Genomic DNA, 22,672 nt, shown 5'->3' on the forward strand with positions numbered 1-22,672 from the left:
GACTAGCTTGGACAACACAGTTAGACTCCATCTCAATAAAGGGAGAGCGAAAAAAAGCTCCTCAGCCAATTTTTTAGCTTCAACAGCCACTGACTGGGATGTGTGGGTGTGTGTGAGAGACAGAAACAGAAGGAGAAGAGAAGGAGAGTGAACAGCCAGACACAGAAAACTGCCCATCCTGAAATTGGCAGATTAGACCTTTCAAATACAAATTAAAAAGCTGAGTGCTAAAGCTTAAAACTCAAAAGAATTTTCAAAAACAAGTCATGAGTCTTCCTTTTTATGCATAACAGAAAGTTTTTCAACTGTTGTGTTTATCCACTCTCTGAAGTAATTTATTCACGAAGCTCTCTCATTCTTCTCCAAGACCTTTCTAAAGGGAGACAACATAGGTTTCTTTTGTTCATACTATTTTTTTTGTCCCCGGGGAGGCTACTTTAGTTGGCAGCAGAAATAGGAATGTTTGGTGAGAACAGTTCAAGAGGCACAAACAACCCTTTTGCTGAGTCTTTAGAAGAGGTATTCATTGGAGGTAACTGCTCTGACCAGGCCATAGGAGGCTTCTTTGGGATGGAAAAACATGCTGGGCCCTGGGCTCACTCCTTTAACACAGTAGACAGGACAAGTTATATGCATCTCTCCCACCCCATCTCATTTTTGGCAGAATAAAACAATAAAAAGTCAGGTTTAAGAAAATGAGTATATATGCAGTAGTTGCTTTCTTAAGTTTTCTTAGATTTTGAAAATTCAATACAAGTGTTTTTTAATTTATTATTAACTTCAGAGAGGTTTTAAAAAACTCCATTCACGCCAACTTTTTCTATTTTTTTTAAAGCAGGTTTCAATTTTCCATTTTCAAATGGAAGGCCTATTTTTTCTCCAAATTTATTTTTTAATTGGCATAAAATTGGATGTATTTATCATGTATAACATTGTGAAATATTTATACATTGTGGAATAGTAAGAACTAGTTTATAATTTAAAATTTATTTTCATACATTCCCTCACACATTCACATACCCACAGTGCATATATACTTTTCTGAAGCACCATTTCTCATCTACCATTAAGAAAAATAACAAATTCATCTTACTGTAATTCTGTTATGAGGGGTAATAATGCAATGTACAATGCCATATTTAAAGTATAAATATCAGTAAAGGAAAATACTGAGGGCTTAAAACTCTGTTCAGAAATATTTTAAAAGTAAAACTAAAATAAATGTATAGAGTCTAAACACATGACTTACTGATGGAAAAGAAAGAATACTAAACCAAACTCTACAGAAGGCTGAGGATGTAGGTCGGCGTTATAGTGTTTGCTTGGCATGAGTTCAACCCCCAACATCAGGGAGGGAAAAAGTCAAAAATCTCAACTGGTAAAACCCTACCATTAAATGGGAAAAACTCCCTACATTTGTGTAACTACTTTTATCCTTATGGCCTGATGCAAACTGCAAGTACAAACATGAAAAATATTTATGTACTTTACTTTTCAGGTCTATTTTTAAGGCTAACTGTCTAAGGAAGACTTTTGCTTCAAAAGATCTTGGCACAGTCAAGGAAAATGTGACTCCCTATTTTGAAGAACAATTTATGGGATTCAGATATTTTAAGAAAATTATAATTAAGAACAAAGCCTCTAAACTAACCCTATAGAATGAAGGCTGATTAAACAATCCATGTATCTGCCAAATGTTTGGCTCTAGCCAGGATATTCAATTCGACATCAATTCAACACTGACCATGGTGTAAGAAATGGTTTTAGATATTATCAGCCAGCATCTCATATGAGTCACTGTGTTTTATCAAATTGCCCATATATTTAGACAGCAACTCAACTACCTCAAGTACTTCAAAAATTATTAATGATCAAGTTTCAGATCTCAGCTCCTTCTTTCTACCTAGCACATTACCAAGATGATCTCCTTTAACCTCTAGTTGATTAATATTCAGAGACTATAAAATTAAAAATTAGACATGGAAATAAAGTACACTGTGCAGTTAAAAAAATCAAAGCTAACTTGCTTTTGACAAGTTACCATCTTTGACATGGCCTTCTTAGTATTCAGAAGATAACTGAAAATTGATTATACAAACACAAAGAAAAACACACAAAGCCACACATACACAATGTTCTTTGTGTACATATAAGCATGTAAGTACACACAAGTACATTTGCAACCTCACCCAATACCTTTCTATTTACTTAAACAGCTGAACTGCAATCATGACCTAAAATATGGCTTATGTTATGGGCAGGTCTGTTTGAGGACTGCTTGGAAGAGTCAGATGCAGAAGAGTTTGCTATTGTAAGCAAAGGTGACATTGCTGAGCCATCAGGAAGAGCTGTTGCTATTTCTGGAAACAAAGATGTCATATTAAAGTTAGATAAATGTGAGTTGGTCATGTGCATCGGTGGCATATCAGGGAGAAGAGAAAAACTTGGCTGAGCAAAGCCAACAGGTCTGGGAGGAGATAAAATGGATCCAAATCGGTTATTTAAACTTCCACTGTTTACTTTCTCTGTGGTGGGATTTGAAAACATCTGGTTAGAAAAGTAGGGGATTGAAATATCATTGGACAGTGTAGGATGAGCAGGAGAATATGGGGGATAGAAAGAGGGCAGAGTATTTTGGGGATCTACTGGGATGAGGGCTGGAGTTCGAGTGGCACTAGGCTGAGTGACCTGTGGAATGAAAGAGGTATTAGCATTTATTGGTGGGTTCATGCCACCCTCAGGAATAAAAGGAAAACCAAAATTTTGTGATAATGAATGCTGGTCAGGACCTGAATTATCATTAGGTATCTGTGGGCTCTCAGGCATGAAGCGAACAATACTTCCTCTCTTCTCAGTAGCAGGTTGTTGACGTCCAAGAATCATACTGCCACTAGTAGAGAGAGGAAGATGGGGAAGACTTGGATCAAAGACATTACTATGTCTTTGGTTTCCAGATCGATTCCTTTCAGGCTGACGAATTTTAGAGCTACCACTGTCTTGCAAGGGATGTCTTGACCTCTGGGGAACTGAAGTATTAGCCTGACGTACAGGAGGCCCTTGGTCAGCATTTCCATGAGACACAGATGGATGTGGCAGAGCTGGCCTTGCAACCCCATGCATGTTGGTTGTAACAGGAGGGTTCAGGTGGCCCTTGGTCCCATGACTGTCAGTAATCCTCATAGGATTAGACTTCTGTACAGAAACATTAGGACTTGTGTTTCGACCTTGAATATCTCCTGAGGAAGAAGAACTTGAAAAGGGAATATTCAAGGTACTATTCCTGGTGTTAACTGCACCTAAAGACATGTCACAACTTTCTCGATTCTGACTCTCACTATCTCTTCTAATATGGATACTTTCATGAGCTGGAGGACAATTATATTCCACTGCAGAGGATGGACCACACTGTGTATTCCTCTGATGTTCTGAGAGCGATCTCTGGCTCCCAATGACCTGATCACCCAGGTGAGGGGCAAGTAAACTCTGCATGAAACTTTGGTGACATGCATTTTCACTGTCCCTTGGTGGGATAGCATTTCCTGTTGGGATGCTCTGAACTGGTGGATAAGGTAATCTCTTTTGACGCTCAATGGGTGCTGGCCCAGTGTTCTGACTAATTCGAAAAGCCTGGGATTGCATACTCCTCAGTGATGATACAGAGCTACCAATTTCATTATTTCTTGAAGACTGCACTTCAAAATTACTCTGGGGCTGCTGACCGGCTCCACTTGGTTTAAATGTCTGACAGTCAGAAAGGCGGATATCAGAGGCAACAGTATGGTCTACGCGACCTTGCATATTATGAATTGTCAAGGTCTTATTTCTGGGAACATCAAGATAGTTTCTCATTTCAAGCTGATCTGAAACTCTGGAACCTTGAATCGATATGCCCATTCTCTGCTCTGAATTAGAAGACGTCTTTCCAATGAGTGCCTCAGCAGAGTAACTTGAAACTCGATTTCTCTCTGGCCTATGTGGAGTACAATTCATGTCTGAAGATCTAGTCACAATACTTGGTTGTGACACCATTTGCTGCTCTAAGCCTCTTGATGTCAAAAGCCTCTGCATAGGATTATGCCCAGATACATGTTCAGAACCTGAACTTTGCTGTCTGCTTCCAACATCCTGCTGCTGGTGCATAAGGTCTTGATTGAGATGGTTCTGTGGGTGGCTATGGTGGTTCCGGCTAGTTGAAGGGTTTTCACAGCTCTTCTCTGGCTGGGAACTTGCAAAGTGCTGCTGCATCTGTTGCTGCATCTGTTGATGGTGGGGATGTGTCTGACCACTCTTGGGTCGGGATTGGTCCGTTGCATGGTGCTTTGGTTGTAGGGAAAGCTGAGAGCCTTGAGCGCCCTGAACAAGATTCCTCTTTTTCTGCATCTGAACTTCCTGCTGTAGAGTTCTCTGTTGGTGCACATTATGGGGCTGAGAGTGGACAGCATTCTCTGTATGAGACACATGATGCTGCAGTTGATATAAATGATGCCTCTCTCTTAACTGCCCTGCTTGCTGTTGTTGCTGCTGCTTGATGTAGAGATGATTACTGTGAAGGTGAGAAACCCCTTGAGGGGGAACATGCTGCTGCAGGGCCTGCAGATGTTGATTTGCCTGGGTTTGCTGCTGCTCAGCAACTGAAGGCTGAGAACTGCACTGAACTTCCGTTTGCCTCAATGCCGGAGTCACAAAGTTGTTACCAGGTGGAAACAATCGTGTAAGGCCATCTCCATGTGCGGGGTTGCTAACAGGCACAACTGAGTTTGAGGAGTTGGGAGGCATCTGACTAACCATCATTTGAGCTTGGTCAGAAATGCCATCTGGAGTTCGGCTCATCAGGGACATATTTTCAAGCCTGAGAGGAGCTGGCTGACAATGTTTTTGACGCTTGGTGGATGACAGTAGTAGATCATCCTGGACAGCACGCTTGGCAGAATCTTTACGGTTTTCATGATTTGGTTTTAAAAGGGGCTCTTGAATCTGTGAATTTGGTATGGCACTAGCCATAGTGTTTAGCTGCTCTTGGGAATATTCTGTCATCAGAGAGGGTCCAGGAGGCTGGCTGCCATAGGAGCTGGATGAAACAGTCAGATTCACTGTTGTAGGAACAGCTGTTTGCTCTGAAGTTTGGGATAAACCTGCACAGCTGACCAGCGGATGGGTGACGCTGTTCTGGTGGATAAGATTATTCACACTTAAACTGGTGAGGCTTGGTGGCTGAGAAGAAGCCTGCAAGGAGGCATTTGATGTTTTAATTCCTAGAGAACAACTTGGTTTTTCAATGGGTCTTTCCACTGTTACTTCAATTGAATCCTGAGAGTTAAATTCATTTGCTGTTGTTTCTCCCTGTCCTGTGCCATTCTCTTTAGGGATGTGTGATTTGAAAGGCTGGTCTCCTTCCAAAGATGATGCTTCAGAAGACTTTGAAGTAACCTCCCTTATATCAGCCTGAATGCCAACTCTCCCCTTCTCAATGTTCTCCTGGTCAAAAATAGCTCTTGCTGCAAGAGCTACAATATCAGTTTGTTCTACAAAGGTACAGTTGTCACAAGTATTAGTTGTTGTACTGTTGGTCACATCTTCTCTAGTTGTTTCAGGAAGCATGGATGCAACTGAGAAGCTGCGACTACTGCCAGAGCTGGTTGACATGGGAGAGTCAGCCTGCCTGGTGAGCAGAGAACTGGTCATAACTTCCTGATCAGGGAGGCAGGCATGCTGCTGTGGTGGATCTCTGTCTTCACTGTTCATCAGTAGTAGTTCCTGTTTGGGATGTAAATCCACACTGGAATCGACTACCTTAGAATTTTCTGAAGAAAAGTCAGGATGATCAATTTGGACTGAAAGAGATGATTTCTGAGGGTCTTTTTCTTTAGCAAGATCAGAGAGCAATGTAGTTAGACCTTGCTCCTTCAAGAGACCTGTAGCTTGCATTGTATCTGATGAAGCTTGCTCAACCCTGCAAGGTTCTGCAATGATTTCTACCTCAGAAACACAGTCAGTATTTGTAGTGCTTGTGGATGACAAACCAGAAACTTGAGAAACCAAAATCTGGGGATCACTTGGAGATGAAATTAAGATACTGGCTGAAGTGCAGGATTTGGTAGCATCTGACAATGCTAAATTAGTTGGTGGTCTATCCTGAGATATTTCTCGTTCCAAAATGGGCATAGAATCTTTGGATTTTTCTGGGACCGCTGCAAAAGGTTCACTTGTTACAGATTCTTGTCGGGGTGAGCTAGACAATTCTGTTGACTTAGATTTGGATACAGATTCAGGCATTACTGATTCAGAATTTAGAACATCCAAAGAATGTGAAGCAGACACACTAACATTATGTGCTTCAGACACAGTGGCAGATGGTAGAACAACAGGGAGGCTTTCCAGCAGTCTATCATTACATGGTGGCTCTGCTGAGCCTTCAGTTCTGGGGCAGTCTAACTTGCCTATTTCTCTCACTAGATTCAGGGGACATGCTGGTTTGCTAGATACTAAATGTTTCTTGGCACCTGGCTTCTTATTCAACCTTTTTGACTTCATGGCTGGTGACAAACAAGCAACAGTATTTACTGAGGAAGTAGTCACAACAGTATAAGTACTTGGTAGTGTGGCTGAATTATCTGTTGTTGTGGGAGGTGCTATACTTGTTGTTAATGAAACACAGTTAGCTGGGGTGGATTGACTATTTGCAGCAGTTTGAGGATTGGCAGGCTGGCTAATATTCAGGTGTACACAGCTTTGCCCAGCCATCTGTGATATGCTTTGATTGAGGCTGGCCAAAGCACCAAATGTATTTAGGGCAACATTGGTATTTGGATCTTCGCTGGTGGTGGGTTGAATAATTTGCATAGGGGTTTGACTTGTAGTTCCTGATGAAGACATCACAGGCTGCAAAGCAAAGAGCTGTCCATTTAAAGAAATGGTTTGAGGCTGTTGTTGGTTTGACATGGTAACAGAAAAAGTCTGTGTTGAATTAGGTACTGATAAAGATGAAGGTCTTGGTAATATGTGGACAAGATGCTTTCCTCCAAAAGTCTGTGGGGTAGAAACATTTTGCAATGAATTACTAGAGCCTATTACAGCACTGGCTCCATTGACAGGGAGTCGAACAGAGCCAGGAGGTGCAGCAGAAAGGAGCGGCAATGGGTTCTGATTAGCTGCCTGTATGATGACGATCTGTTGACCTACTGTTTGGGTGGGAACCTCTGCCCTCACCACTGTTGGGCAGGGGGTGGTGCTAGGTGGCTGAAGAATGATAACATTTTGATTAGCTGAAGCTCCATTACCAGCGGACCCAACTGGCTGAGCCATCTGAATCACTTGCATTGCTGAGTTGAGTGGCAGAAGACTTTTTGGAGGCTGAGATTTAACTTGTGGCTGGGAAATTAGTGGCTGCATAGGTAAAGGTGGACAAGAAGGCAAGGTAACAACTACTTGCTCAACTGGCTGTCCATCTGCTGGAAGGGAATTACTTAAGCTGATGCCTGTGGCCACATGTCTACTGTGGTTGCTTGTGGTGGGGCTCGTACCAGACTCACTCAATACTGGAGTCACAGTGGAAGATGGTGTCTGGCTTAAGGGCTGAATAGTGTTTCCTGCCAGTTGCAAAGTAGTCCACGTTGTCTGTGTGTTTCCAGCTGAAGAAATTCGGGTAAGGCTGTTAATGTTTTTCAAATCTGAAGCACTAGCACTTGAAGAAGGCAAAGAACAAGAAAGAGTCCAACCACTGTCCAAAGGATTTGCGGAAAGTGTGCTTCCTGGAGTGGTGGTCTTCCCTACCCCAGGGGCAGAAGGTGCCACCACTGTGGTTCCATTTGTCAAGTCTGTGCATTTGCTAAAGCTCAGTGGAGAAGAACTGCTGGCAGATCTGGGAGGCTGGGACCAGACTGTCGTGGTAACTGAAACAACAAAGGTGTTTTGCGAATCACCTCTGCAGTTCTGAAGGCTCGAGCAGGACTTGGTTCCATGGTGTACTTTAGTGGCAGTGGCTGAGGAGCTGGGGGAGACATTTGTGACACAAGGGGCTGTCTTCTTTGATAATTTGGTGCTGTCTAACCCACTGTTATTTTCAGAAGAATTTTGATCATTTGGACATATGTGTGATGAAGGATGCTGACGAGGTTCGGAACCAACTGATACAGCAATCAGTGAGCCACCAGTGGCACCAGGCACACTTGCTTCACTTTCAGGGGTGGGAAGCTCAAGAATACTTTGAGCAGAAATGGCAGCAGGAAGACAAAGAGGAACAGGCAGATTGGCAGCCAGTGCAGAAACAGTGGTCTGATGCCATGGCTTGCCTTCAGAAGCATAAATTCCAGAAATAGACATAGGAGTCACAAGATTGCAAGTTCTCTGTACTGGCACCACATTGGCCGTTTGCTTTTGTAAATTATGACCAACACTGAAGGTTATCCCTTGAACAGCTGCTCCTTGGCTATTTCCACCAGGCTGACTCCCATTAGAATAAACAATGATATTTTTCTGAACCTGGTCACTTGGAATAACAACAGATACCTTTGAGTTTTTAAGGTTTCCTTTCCAGTGGATTGTGGGGTCATCATATAAGCATATGTCATTTGCTTTCAGTAATTCAATGTATCGGCCATTTTCTTTTTGGATTTCCTCCAGTTGTTTCCGTAGTTTTTTAATTTCTTCAGCTATATATTAGAAACAAAACAGTTAAAAACACAGGTGCACATCAGTATAACTTGAAAAAGAACTATGCACCAAACTATTGAATTCTAATTCTAGCATTCTTATTTATTTATTTGGTACAGGGTCCCACTATGCAGCTTGGAGTCATTGTGATCCTCCTGGCTCAGCCTCCCTGGTGCTGAGATTACAGGCGTGGGGTCACCACACCCGGTTTTGGCACAGTACCTAGGTTCCACGGTCAGCATGGTATGCAGTACTGGAAATCAAACTCAGGTCCTTGTGCTTGTCAGGCAGGCACTTAGACTGCCAAGCTATCTCCCCAGCCTAACTCTAGCATTGTAAATACTTCAATTAAGAATGTTCAGAACTTTGCTAACACGTTTGTTCTTCTTTTTAGAATGTTATTTCAAACATCTATCACATCCTTTTAAAAGTATATATATTTTAAAGGCCAAGCATTAGAAAATCATTCACAATGTAGAAATCTCAAAATTCCCAATTCAAAGGTTTCTGATAATGCAGCTACATAGGTGAAACATGGGAAGACATATTGGCATCATAGTACTATACTAGGAAAATAATATTGAATATTCCTATAATGCCACTTAAATGCTGAAACAGCTAACGTGACTTGTGGTGGTAATACTCTCTCATAAATGGCTTTAATTTCTATATTACCTTTTGAAACCATAGAGACTGGAAGGAATGAGATTATGTCAGCTGTTAAGTTGGTGGAGCACTAAAGAAATATTGACAATGGATCTGCAGTTTCCCTTGTTAGGGCTGGGGCAGACTGCTGAGCAATGAAGGCCTGCAACAGCCTTCTCCTGCTAAGGGAGATAGCGTCACCCATTGTCTTACTACAGGTGCAGCTTTGGTTAATGATACTTATGATCTGCAACTTCTTACATTCCCATCTGCCTGGCTATAATAGCAGGTATTCTCATCCCTCCCCAATCAAAGGCAGCCAGCCCTCAAGGCTAATGGCCTATGAGGTAGACTGAAATGAAAAGCTCCATTATTTTGACAAGGATAAGCTAAGACTAACAGATGATTTGTCTCAGATTTTTAAACAGATGAAAGATGTCAGTGTGCTGCTTATGTTAAAAATTAAAGGTCAAAAAGTACATAAAAATTAAAGGTCAATCATTATGAATCAAATAATAATGATCTTTATTCTTCATGAACATTTACTTGCTGCTGCTTTTCATTCATTGTCTCAATCAATGATAATGACAACAGCTAGCATTTATCAAGTACTTACTGTGTGCTAGGCTATAGTCTAAATGCTTTACCTATAATAGCTCTTTTAATCTTCATAAAATCCATGAAATGGGAGCTATCACAATGACAGAGACAACAGGGTAGCCAAACTAAGCTGCTTCAGGTGCTGGCTCCCACCCTGGCCTAGCTACTCAGTTATTTCTAAGTCCCATATATATCTGGTATTTTTGCAATACCTTCCACTTTCCCTAAGTCACTTGATGACCTTCATCTCTGTGCTGTGAACTCAAAGAACCTTTCATTAGAAAACTCTGGCCTTGCCATCTCTTTTGTGAGGTGTCTCACAATGGTTTTTTTTTTTTTTTTTTTTTTTTTGTGCAGGGTCTCACTATGCAGCTTGGACTCACAGTGATCCTCCTATTTCAGCCTCCACAGAGCTGGGCTCACAGGCGTGCTCTACCACACCCATACTCAGTAGCTGGATTGAACCCTGGCCTCTGTGCTTGCCTAAGCAGGCGCTTAGTCTGCTGAGCCATCTCACTGGCCCTAGATGTCCCACAATGGCTACCAAACACATATTCTTTTTTCTTTTTTTGTGTTGCTGGGAATTTGAACTCTGGGCCTTGTGTTTGCCAGGCAGGCACTATGCTGCTGAGCTACATCCCTGGCCCCAAACACATATTCTTGTATCTATCTGGCAGCTCACATCTAAGGGCCTGGGTCATAAAACATAGCTGACCTACAGGAGGGAGAGCTGTTATTTAAATAAATTAAACAGAGAAAAAAATAAAATAAAAGAAATTAAAGAGAGAATTCTGAATGCTGACCTCACAGATATGTTTTCAAATATCCTTCCCAACCATTATACTAAACATAGTCCTGCTCTATCCCAACCTTAGCAAGTTCTGCCTTGTTTCTCTCCTTTGAAGGTAGCCTACAGAGCTGTCACAGGAAATTCTCTCTGCTTTTGTCAGAACCATAAATAAAGGAAAAATCAAATTTGTCTACCATCCTCAGCTTTCTACTTGCCTGGAATATTTTTTTCATTGTATCTTCAATGCTGGTAGAAAAACAGCATTAAAATAAAAGCCACCTCTACCTAAAATCAAGTGTCATTAAATAATCAGGCAGTCTAAAGAACATATCATATCAATGCAAACAACTATGAAATAAGCACTTTTGGTCTTTTGAGTCATTGGTAGACACAGACACACCCTGTTTTTAAATGATACTGAAAATGTCTCCTTATATACTCTTATGGGATTTTCCTAGCAGCAAGATCCAATTAGAATAAAAGAGCCTTAGTATTATTAGTATCATGAGTTAGGCAAACATGAAGTACACAAAAGCATTCAAAGTCAAACTTATAAAAGCAGATGCTCACAGAAGCAGATAAGAGTTAAACTATAATGATTTTATTTGTAACTATTCACTCAGATCTCTTGAATGTATTGTCTCAGTAATGTCTTTCTTGGGAGACAATCTACTATATCCTAAAACTGCCCTATCACACAAGGCCTACACACTTAAAAATAATAAAAAATATCAGTCTCAAATTTTCTTTACCTTGCTCATTGTTTCCTCCATTCAGCAGGAGTTCGTCATTTTGCCTTTTCAATTCTGTTATATATTTAAAGGCTTGGTCCAGGATCATATTCTTGCTCTGCCAAAGAAAACAATTTAAAAGTTTCATGAATAGTAAGAACTTGTCCCCAAAACTCAAAAGCTCTGGGTGTATTTCATATGTGACTTGTAACTTTTCAAACTTTAAAATATGCACATTCAAAAGCTTCTACTCCTCATTTTCCATTTACTAAATACCCACTGGGCATATACTATGTTAGGCTCTGTCCAAGTCACTAGGATATAGTAGTAAAACAGACCAAGTACAGGTCCTTGAAGAACATACCTGTATACGTAAAATAATTAATGACAAGATTACATATAAATATACAAGAATTAGTACAAAAAATAAATAAACCAAGATAAAGAGTGAGCTAGAGTGATGGTATAACTTACTCTGCACTATGGATTATTTGTGTCCCTCCACCAAACTTGCATGTCAGAATTTTAACTACCAATGCAATACCACTTGGAGTTGGGGCCATCGGGAGGTCAAAATATCTCAAGGGTGCAGCCCTCACAAATAGGATTTTTATTATTCACCCAGTAAAGACATAACAAGGAACCCAGTTTTGATCCTGGACCTTCCCAGACCCCAGAACTATGAGAAATAAAGTTTGTTGCTTGTCCCTCATTTGATGATGTTTTGGCTCTAGTGACCTGAGCTAGGACATTCTGCTAGAATTTTTCTTGTAGAGATCTCTGGGAAGGCCTCTGTGTAAGGTAACACCTAAGCAAGACCCTAAAAGAGGTACCACACTCACAGCCTGCTTCCATCTAGAGGAAAAGGTGAAGAGAGTAAGATCAGAAGGCAAAGGCCCTTAGGTAGGGCTGGGCCTGGCAGTATGAGGATGGTAAAGAGCTGAGCAGTGATGGCTATCAGAAAGCGTGGTAGGAAAAGAAGCCAGAGCGGGGGCCTTCAAGACCATGTAAAGATTTTACATTTTAAAATTATTCTCTACTTGTTAACCAAACCATAGATTATCCTACATACGTTGAAAAGAAATGTCATTTGATTGAGTTTTGGTATCATGCCCAGTATATTCTATTCCTAAGCTTTTTCAAAAAGATTATATTTTATGTCAAGCTACTCTTATTCTTATTTATTTATTTATTTTTGTGGTACTGGGGATTGAACTCAGGCCCCTGCGCTTGCCAGGCAGGTGCTTATTCTATTGAGCTATCTCCCTGGCCCCTACTCTTATACTTAATAGATCATTTTTATATTGAAAATTAACATGCTGGGGCCGGGGAGATGGCTCAGTAGAATAAATGCTTGCCTGGCAAGTGCAAGGGCCTGAGTTCAATCCCCGGTTCTGAAAAAAAAAAAAAAAATTAATATGCCATAAAAGTAAATTACATGAAGTATTATATACCAAAAGTTAACATTCCTTTGTGCTTTAACTCTCACATCTTGTTCTTTTTTTTTTTTAATTTTATTTATTTATATGCATGTGTGTGTGTGTGTGTGTGTGTGTGTGTGTGTGTGCATGCTCAGCCCACCAGGGGGCGGGGCTGGCTGGCATGTGGTGCTGGGGGATTGAACCGTGGTCCCTGTGCTTTGCTAAGCTTGTTCTAAGTAGGTGCTTTAGACCACTGAGCCATCTCACCAGCCCCTCACATCTTGTTCTAAGGCTATCACCCTAAGGTTACTTGTGTATCCTTTCAGAAGTATTCTAGGTTGATACATATCTGTATATATTTTTTTCAAAATCCCAGGTAGAGGATACTATAAATAACATGTTATACTGTTCTTTTTGTTTTGTTTTTGTTTTTTTGCAGAACTGGGAATTGAACTCAGGTCCTTGCACTTGCCAGGAAAACGCTTATTCCACTGAGCCATCTCCCCCGCCCTTTTTTTTTTTTTTTTTTTTTTTTGTGGAACTGGGGATTGAACTCAGATCCTTGTGCATGCCATCCCCAGCCCTTATACTGTTTTTTTTGTTTGTTTTTTTTTTAACTTAAAGTTTAAGAGACACTTTCATGCTATATTTAGAAGTCTATCTTATTCTTCTGAATGGCTGTGTTACTATTACTGGCAAGCATTTGACCAAGTAATAGCCACTTCTGGTTTTATCTTTGGCTATTAAACATGTAGCAGTGAATATTTAACTTCTACTTCATCAGGTATATTATTAAATAACTCAAGTACTTTATGTGTATCTCTTTTCATGTAGGAATCACTATAAATTAATGTTTTGGGAAAACCTGATAATATCTAGCCCTTATCTCTCCACCCTGCAAACAGGAGTTAGAACATGTAAGAATAGTAAAGAAAACTTTAAAACTTTTCTGCTTCTCGAAGTCAAATACTGACTTCTCTGTACATTCTAGGACACCCAAGAAGTACAGTGCTTATGGTTTCCAGTCTTTAGAAAAACTCAGAGGAAAGAATCCCAAAAGCTGAAAAATAAAATTTTACTGGGGGGGGGAGGGATTAAATTTTACTCCAGTATTTCCTAAGCAGCTACTCTACATTATGATGTTAAAAAATAAGGCCAAACTAAGTATTTTTATGAAGTTTAAGTCTATGCTGTAGAGGAAAATGAAAGGAAGCTGAAGTGTAAATGCTTGCCAGGGAAGACAATGTTGAGAACAAGTTGTGTTGGCCTTCTAAAATCCTAGGAAATATCAGCTACTATGGGGAGCTGGTAATAGGGTTAAGACTGAGGGCACTCATTGAAAAACTCTTAATAAAGTAGTTGTGGACAGTTATAATAAGTAATACATTATCATTATAATGTGTTATTTATAACTGTCCCACTAATCTGTTTTGAAACTGTTTCATTGCTATTTTTTCTCATTAAAATTAATTAAAAATTTTTAAAAAGACAACAAATAAAGTAGCAATGCACAGGAGCCACATCTCTACATACATGTCTTTGCAGCTGGACAACTTCCCTTTCCTGCCTCAACCACAAGAAACAAGTTTATATTCTGTGAAATCTGAAGCAGAGAATTCAACCTCACATATACTTGATACAAACGAGGACAAGACGCTCAAAAGTGAAAACAGTGTAAAGAAAAACTCCACCTACTAAAGTATGAAGATCTGGTTCCCACCCCTGGCTTAGCCCAGAGACTACTAACAAATGAATTCTTACTCCCTCCTTCATCATTTTTACTCCCAAGTAAGATACTGGTAGATTCTTCCCTGGGTATATGTGTACTAACTCTCCACAACTAATGTATTTATGATATACTGTACACACATACTAATAAAAATAATTTTAAAAAATTAGTAACTACCCTACAAAAAAGAAAAAATACAGATACTGACATTTTTGAGTTCCACCACCACCACCAAACTGGCCTACCACCCAGCCATGGAACAGTTAAGGACAAAGAAAGACAAGCCCATCTGATCAGGTTTTAATGTGTTATTCTTCAGCATAAAAAACAGCTGACATATCATTGAAGATTTAAGGAAAATCTCTGAAAAGAACAACAAAATATCCAAATGAAAGACGAAAAAAGGGAGTCAGACAAACAGAAAACTGTAGATTTGAAGAATAAAACCTACATAACATTCAAAGATGAGACACTATTGAATCCATAGAAACATGTTATGAAATACATGGCATAAAAAGGAATAAACAAGAATAAGAAAAAGGACTCTTGGATCTGGGCATGGTAGCACCTGCCTGTAATCCCAGCGTTTGGGAGGAGGAAGCAGAAGGGTCAAGAGTTCAAGGCTAACCTATGCAGTATCACAAGATCCTGTCTCCAAAACACTGGGGGTTGGGGGAGTGCAGACTGGGTGTGGTTGCATGCAAGTGTAATTCCAGCAATTGAGAGGCTGATGCAGGAGGATCCCCACAAACTTAAAGCCAGCCTGGGCTACACAGCAAGGTCAAGGCCAGTTTAAAGTATATAGTAAAACCCTGTCTCAAACAACAAAAAAGGAAAAAAAAAAAAAAAAGAAAGAAAGAAAAAAATCAAGAAATCCTTGGAAATTAAAAACATGATTACAAACAGGCTAGTTAGAAGAAATGACTGGTTGAGACTGATAAAAGACAGAAGGTTCTAAAAGTAAGTCTCAAGGGCTGGCCAAATAGCTCAGCGGATTAAAGTGCCTGCAAGCAGGCACAGGGGCCTGGATTCAATCCCTGGGCCTACCATGCTGGCCTTGCCCCTGAGTGCACTGAGATGGCAACTGAGACTGGGAGTGGTGGTGTGTGCCTGTAATTCCAGCTCTTGGGAGGCTGTAAACAGGTGGATCACTACCAGTCTGATCTTGTAGTGAGAATCTGAACACTTTGTTGACCTTTCCCTAAAATACAATAAATAAATAAATAAGTCTCAAAGGAAAAAAAAAATGAAAAGAAGTTAGTACATCTGATCAGTTAGAAAAATATGAGCACATTGTGGAATTAAATGTGGAATTAAAGATACGCATATAGAAAATTAAGCAAGTGAAAAACTATGAGCCAATTATTAACTTCAAAATACCAAAAGTTTTTGTATGTGATATTAAATGTAATAACAGCATAATGACAATATTACATTTTCTTAATAACATAAAAACCAAATTATCAGGGTAATGGGATCAAAATGATCAAGAAATTTTATGTGATTCCTCAAAATGAATGTAATTATTAGGTATTCCAAAATACTTTTAAAAAGAATTGTAACCAAAATGGTGATGAATTTTCTATACCAATTCCTCAAAGTGAAAGTAACTACTAGGTACCGCAAATACGCAGTAAAAACACACACCCACACACACACACACACCCAAAACTGTGATGCAATTATATTAAGAGAATCAAGGAAGAAATCAGGCTAGGAACATAATAAAATTATTTTTTAATTGTTTGATACAGTCTCATTATGTAGTTTGGACTCATAGAGATTCTCCTGTCTCAGCCTCCCAGCAATGGGATTACAGGCATGTACCACCAAGCCTGGTTTCAGTGCCGGCACCCCATAAAGTCCTGGAGATCAAACTCAGGACCTTGTGCTTGCCAGACAGACACTCATGCCACTGAGCTATCTCCCCGGGCCCAAAATAGGTTTTTGATAAGCAATATTTAAAATGGAAAAAGTAAGCTTTAGTAATATTAGTATTATATTTAGAAACATAAAAGTAAATATTAGAAGAAATAATGCATGCCTCTGAGGAGCTGAATTAGGATTGGGAAGCAGGTAAGTGATTAATATTTGTTGTTTTAAGCTCTGCAGTACTATTTGTTACATGCATATATTAACTATTTTGTTTTGTTTTGTTTTGAGACAGGGTCTTGCTGTGTGGTGCAGGCTGGACTTAAACTTACTTATGTAGGCCAGGCTGGCCTTGACCTCACGGTGACCCTCCTGCCTCAGCCTCCCAAGTGCTGGGTTTACAGGTATGCACCACCATATCCAGCAAGCATATGTTGGTCTAGTGTATATATGCTAATGTGACCTCGCCCTGACCCTCCTGCCTCAGTCTCCCAAGTGCTGGGCCTACAGGTATGCACCACCATATCCAGAAAGCATATGTTGGTCTAGTGTACATATGCTAATTTTTGCACATTTTATTTAATTAAAATTAACAAAAAGGCTACTAAAATTTGTAATATCACAGTATAGCAGAATACTATTGATTATTAAAAAGAAGACAAGTATGTTTAGAAAGGTGTATACAACCAAAAGTCAACTATATACCACTGAGAAAAGTGGGTCACTTGGATATACTGTATATACACATACATATAAATGTCTGGAAAGAGATGAAATATTTTATTAGTGGATATGATTTGGGATTGAGACATCAATTTTTTTAAAAAAAACTTTTATGTCTTTTACTGTACATTGTGTCAATTTTTACTTTTTTTTTTTTTTTTGCTTTTTTTCAGTGAATGTACTTTATCCTCATCAGAAGCTTGTTCATTAGAGAAAATTTTTATGCATTAAGCTAAGATTTTAAAATTCTATTTGGAGTTGGTAAGGTAGTAAGAAAAAACTAAACAACAGACCTCTGGAAGATTCAAGGCATGAATTTTTGAAGTGTAAAGAACATGAATTGGGAGAAAACAAAAACAGTTTCTAGTAAATAGACTGGCCCATATATAAACATCACCAGGAACCAACTAACAGTGATGCAAGAGAACACAACTTTGGAAAGTCTAAAATAATATGACACATTTGATCATGAGGATAACAGTACTAAGGGGCTGTTAGGAATGTGGGAAAATTAAAGTTATGTATATAGAAAATGAAGCAAATAAAAAGGCAATGATTAAATTCCTCATGTATATAATGGAAAAGACATAAGTATAGGGATAATTCAGTATGAGACAGAGAAAAGTAAAAAAGGAACCAACTTAACATGGACAAACCTAAATATTTCCAAATACTTTATAATTTGGTAAAGCTTAAAATGAAGTGTTTTGTGTATGCCACAATCTTTTTTTTTTTTTTTTTGTGGAACTGGGGATTGAATTGAACTCAGGCCCTTGTGCTTGCCAGGGAAGCGCTTATTCCACTGAGCCATCTCCCCAGCACTGTATGCCACAATCTTATGTGCCAGTCATTGCATCTAAACCAAACCTAGGGTGCAATCTTTGAGGTAAGGTAAATAGGGTTTTAAAATGACTCTTACTGAACATTGTTCTCTTATGAGGTGGACTGTGTGCATGTTACATCTGTCTTAACAAATGGCATGTAGTGAAAAGAAATCTAATTTGAATAAAAATGAAGTTTTTTCCTAATTAATTTGTCTCTACAACTAAACTCAACAACAGCACCTCTTGGTAGAATCCACAAGGGAGGTAGGCCTAATGACAGCACCATTCAGCAGTGCAAGTGGTGGCTGATCAGAGGAACTGCTCAGCAGCAAGCCACTGTAGGAAGTGGGCACAGAGCAGTGACGTCATTAGCTTTGTGTGTTCTATAGTATAACCAGCATTCCAAGAACACCTGATGACACACAAGCAGGAAGTTAGTTTCTATAGATTGCATTTGTTTGCTTGCTTCCAGGGCCTGTCAGATGATACTACCTGGGAATCCCAGTCCTTGCCTATTTACAATCCCCTTGGATTGGCAAATCTTGGGAATGTAAGAGGGGTATTTCAGAGATAGGATGCTAGTTATTCTCAGAGACGATACAACCAGAGTAAATACATGGCCACAAGAAATGTCTTAGAAAATCCTGTTCTTCAAACTGACCTCTTCTCCTCTGGGAATGTCTGAACAGGGCTTAGAAGGAAGGTTCTTCTAGTTTACACAACACCATTTCCCTTCATGGGTAACATTTAATAGCTAAACATGTGAAAATATTTATTAGATGTCATATAAAGAACTATGATATACACTGGAAAGTAAAACATATCACTGAGGTATAATAGATGTTTATCCACCAGGAATTTGATGTCATAAACTTTAGTTTGTAGGAAATTATAATATTTTTCCTATTACTCATATAGACAATCTCTATTTGAAAAGAATATAAAATCTTGGAAAAAAATTTCTCATGTGTAGCAGGGAGCAAAAATAATCACTGTAAGCACCGAAACAATTTAGGGAATTGTCTATTCACAAGTAATGCATAAAAATATGAGGGGATCCTTACCTGCTTCAGAGCAGGGGAACAGGGAATCAGCTCTCCTATTCTGTTTATCCCAGCATTGATTTTCTTCTTTCTATGCCTCTCCACTAAATAGGGGAAAAATCCATTTATTAAATCTTATACTGCACCAAAGTACCTATTGTTCCTTGGCAAAGAAATGTCAAGTAAAGAAATCGCTAAGAAATGTTTATCAAATAGTATCTACAAAAACCAAGTGATTATAAAAAGTAAATAAGATTTTTCAGAATGTAGTATTTTGAAGTCTTTAACATTATAAAAAGCAACACCTCCATTAAATGCAGTTTAGATATCTGTAATTATACAACACATTATTTTATATAGAATATATCTCATCATATATATTTTATTATTTATTTATTATTTATTTATTGGATACAGGGTCTTACTATGCAGTTCAGACTCATAGTGATCTTGCTGCCTCAGCCTTCCCAGTGCTGGGATTACAGGCATGTGCCACCATACCTGGTTTCAGGCCAGGACAGTGCATGGGGGTTCTGGACTGGCACAGTATGTGGTACTGGGGATAGAACCCAGGTCCTTGTGCTTGCTTGGCAGGTGCTTAGAACACTGAGTTATCTCTCCAGTATCTCATCATATATATTCAAATTGAATATCACCTATATCATCTATAATAGTTACATCCAAATTATAAAAAACAGGAATGAGTAACACTGCATTACAATTAAGCCATAATTCTATTATACTTGAAGTAACTACTACAGATTTTAATGATCACCGAATTTTTAAAACCCACTAGCAAGCTGCACAAGGTGCCACGTGCTTATAGTCTTAACTACTCAGGATGCTGAGGCAAAAGGACCACAAGTTTGAGACCAACTTGGGCAACTATGTGAGATCCTGTCTCAAAATAACAAAACATAAAGGGCTGTGGATGTAGCTCAATGTGAGCACTTGTTTAGCAGCTACTTGGGCTACTGGCAGTATCTTAAGTGTGAAATTCTCAGGCTTACATGGTACAACTTTAAAAGGATAAAAGGATACAAGATAATTATCTAAATTTCTATAAGATACTATTAAGTAGAAACATTACTCATGGCTATTTTCTATTAGGAAGGTTTTTAAAATCTTCCTTTCTAACAGGGTTTCAGGGCTTCTAAAACAATCTTTCAGATTACAGCCTGCATAGAGATTGTTTTTAAATACAGATTTTATTTGTTCATTCAGCCATTTTTGCTTTATAATCTAACATTAGCAGCAGCCATTTCAACGACATCTAATTATTCTCTCTTCATCGCCATTTAGAACATTCTTACAGTACCACGACACAGTTGATTCCAATAAAAATATTTTATTCATATGGTGTAAAATACAAAATTTCATTCATGTTGCAAAAAAATGGCAGTAAAGTATTAAGTATTACCTTTTTTCTGAATTTTCTAACAATAGAATTTGCTGTTATCTAAGAGTATATTTTTTAATGTGTGGAGTTTTTAAAAATCCAATATTAAGACTCATTATCAATAATAACAGTAAGTCCTGACTCAGGAACATCCAAGTTGCAAACTTTCACAGGTGTACTGCATAGGATTCATTTTGTCTGATTATGAATGAATCACAAATGTTCTCCTGAAACAGAACTCCTTTGTAAGTCTGTGATTTACTATAAATGGGTTTCAAAAGTAATAAACAGCTGGGTTTGGTGGCACACACCCATAATTCTAGCACTTGAGAGGCTGACACAGGAGGATAGCCATGAGTTTAAGGTTAGCCTGGACTAACTATATAGTGAATTCAAGGCCAGCCTGAACTATGTAATAGGACCCTGTATCAAAAAGCCAGGATAAAAAGGTAATAAATCACTCTAGGCAACAGTAATATCCCACCTGTATTCAAGACAACATCCCATCATTAAGATTTTCCCCAAAATTCTTTTATTAGGGAAAGGGAAAAACCACTTCTACAATAATAGTAATTTTAATTTCTAAACTGATTTTGGTATGCATACAGTCCCTGATGGAAAACAGTGTCCACGACACACCAAATTGTAAATGCATACACAATTAATCCTATAAATATTTTTCTTGTAGGAAGAAAATGTTCCAGTGGAAAGGGAAATGGGAGGGGAGAGGGGGAAGGAAAGGAAGGGAAAGGAAAAAAAAAGTAGAAGGAATAAAGTAGAAACAAAGCTTTTGTAAATGAGGAGAGGAATGGACTAAAGGGAGGAGAAGGGGATGCAGAAACAGGAATCAAAACATATTATACTATTTCCATGTTGGAAAAGATTTTGTTTTAAAGGCATTAAAGAGGATGTCTCAAGCTAAACAGACATCAGTGGATAAATAGGTAAAGAAAATGTGACACCTATGCATATAGAAAGATATATACAGGCATAAATTCCCAATAAGGAATGTGATCATTATGTATATAATACAATAGCTAAGCATAATGGTGCACACCTGTAATCCCATTACTCAGGAGGCTGAGGCAGAAGTGTCACAAATCTGAGGCCAGCCTGGGCTACATAGTTAACCCAGCCTAGACTAAATAGTAAGACCCTTTCTCAAAAAATAAAAAAACTAATGTAATAAAAAACATTTATCTTGCTTTAGTCTGTACTTTTCATATATGAGATAAAACTGAACAGTATTTATTTTCTGCATTTCTTCTTATAATCAAAGAGTTTAGGACAACCCATTCATTCAGGACCCCTTGTGTCTCTCAGAAGCTATTCCTATTCCCATCCCCCATTTCTTCTCCAATAAATTTTCCTGCTTAATCTAGAGAGAGAGAGGGAGAGGGAGAGGGAGAGGGAGAAGGGGAAAGGGGGGGGGAGAGAGAGAGAAACTTTAGACTATTCACACACAAAGTCTCTTTAAGACCTTCAGTCTTGAGGAAGGAGGATCACTCCTTTGAGACCAGCTTGGCCCACACACTGGCACAAACTAAATAGTGAGATCCTGACTTAAAAATACCAAACAAAATAACCCTGCAGTTTGCAATGCATGATTTTTCACACTTCTAGCTAGCTCCCCTGTCCAGAATTTATGCATACACAAGACTCTTGGTTCTCCTGAGAAGTGCATCTGGACTCCCTCAGTGGGTAAAACCCCTGTAAACATTTGTTCCTAAGATATATTACATATCTTAACTAATCCAGATAGAACACAAATCAGAAGATGACATGCAACTCATCTTCATGAGTCTTGTAATAGTTTTCACTTAAAAACAAAACAAAGTGCACTTTATTGAAATGCAATAAATCATCTTCTCAAAAGATGGCAGAGTAGTAAGCAGCAACAAATCACCCTTACTGAGATCTGGAATCCAGGATTGGGGAGATAGCTCGGCTCAGCAGTCCAAGTGCCTGCCTGACAAGTGCAAGGACCTGGGTTCAATCCCCAGTACTGCATGCCATACCGGCCCTGGAACCAGGTGTGGTGGTACACACCTGTAATCCCAGAGCTGGAAAGGCTGAGACAGGAGGGTCACTAGAAGTCTGAGATGCACAGCGAGACACTGCAGCAAATAAATAAATAAATAAATAAATAAATAAATAATTTTTTAAATTAAAAAAAATCTGGAATCCAGGTACTGGAAAATAACAACTTCAGGAAGAAGAGAAGGAAGCAGGTCAATCCCTGAGAC

At 39.0% G+C, this 22,672-nt stretch overlaps 1 protein-coding gene across 6 annotated transcripts in view; it reads right to left on the bottom strand.

Annotated features, from left to right (window-relative positions):
- Positions 1 to 411: 411 nt before the first annotated feature.
- Usf3 (upstream transcription factor family member 3) overlaps positions 412 to 22,672 on the bottom strand; it is a 70,287-nt gene continuing 48,026 nt past the window's right edge. For 3 of the 6 annotated variants that reach the window (XM_023717566.1, XM_023717565.1, XM_023717564.1), the window contains 3 exons: positions 19,049 to 19,131; positions 11,437 to 11,533; positions 412 to 8,648 (listed from right to left, as the gene is read on the bottom strand). In XM_023717566.1, the coding sequence (XP_023573334.1) occupies positions 2,209 to 8,648; positions 11,437 to 11,533; positions 19,049 to 19,131 (6,620 nt within the window). In that variant the 3' untranslated portion in view covers positions 412 to 2,208. The remainder of the gene's footprint in view (positions 8,649 to 11,436; positions 11,534 to 19,048; positions 19,132 to 22,672) is intronic. The other 3 variants (XM_023717569.1, XM_023717568.1, XM_023717567.1) reach the window with 1 other exon arrangement.

The sequence above is a fragment of the Octodon degus genome, unplaced genomic scaffold, assembly GCF_000260255.1.
Source record: "Octodon degus isolate 3935 unplaced genomic scaffold, OctDeg1.0 scaffold00053, whole genome shotgun sequence".
NCBI lineage: Eukaryota > Metazoa > Chordata > Mammalia > Rodentia > Octodontidae > Octodon > Octodon degus.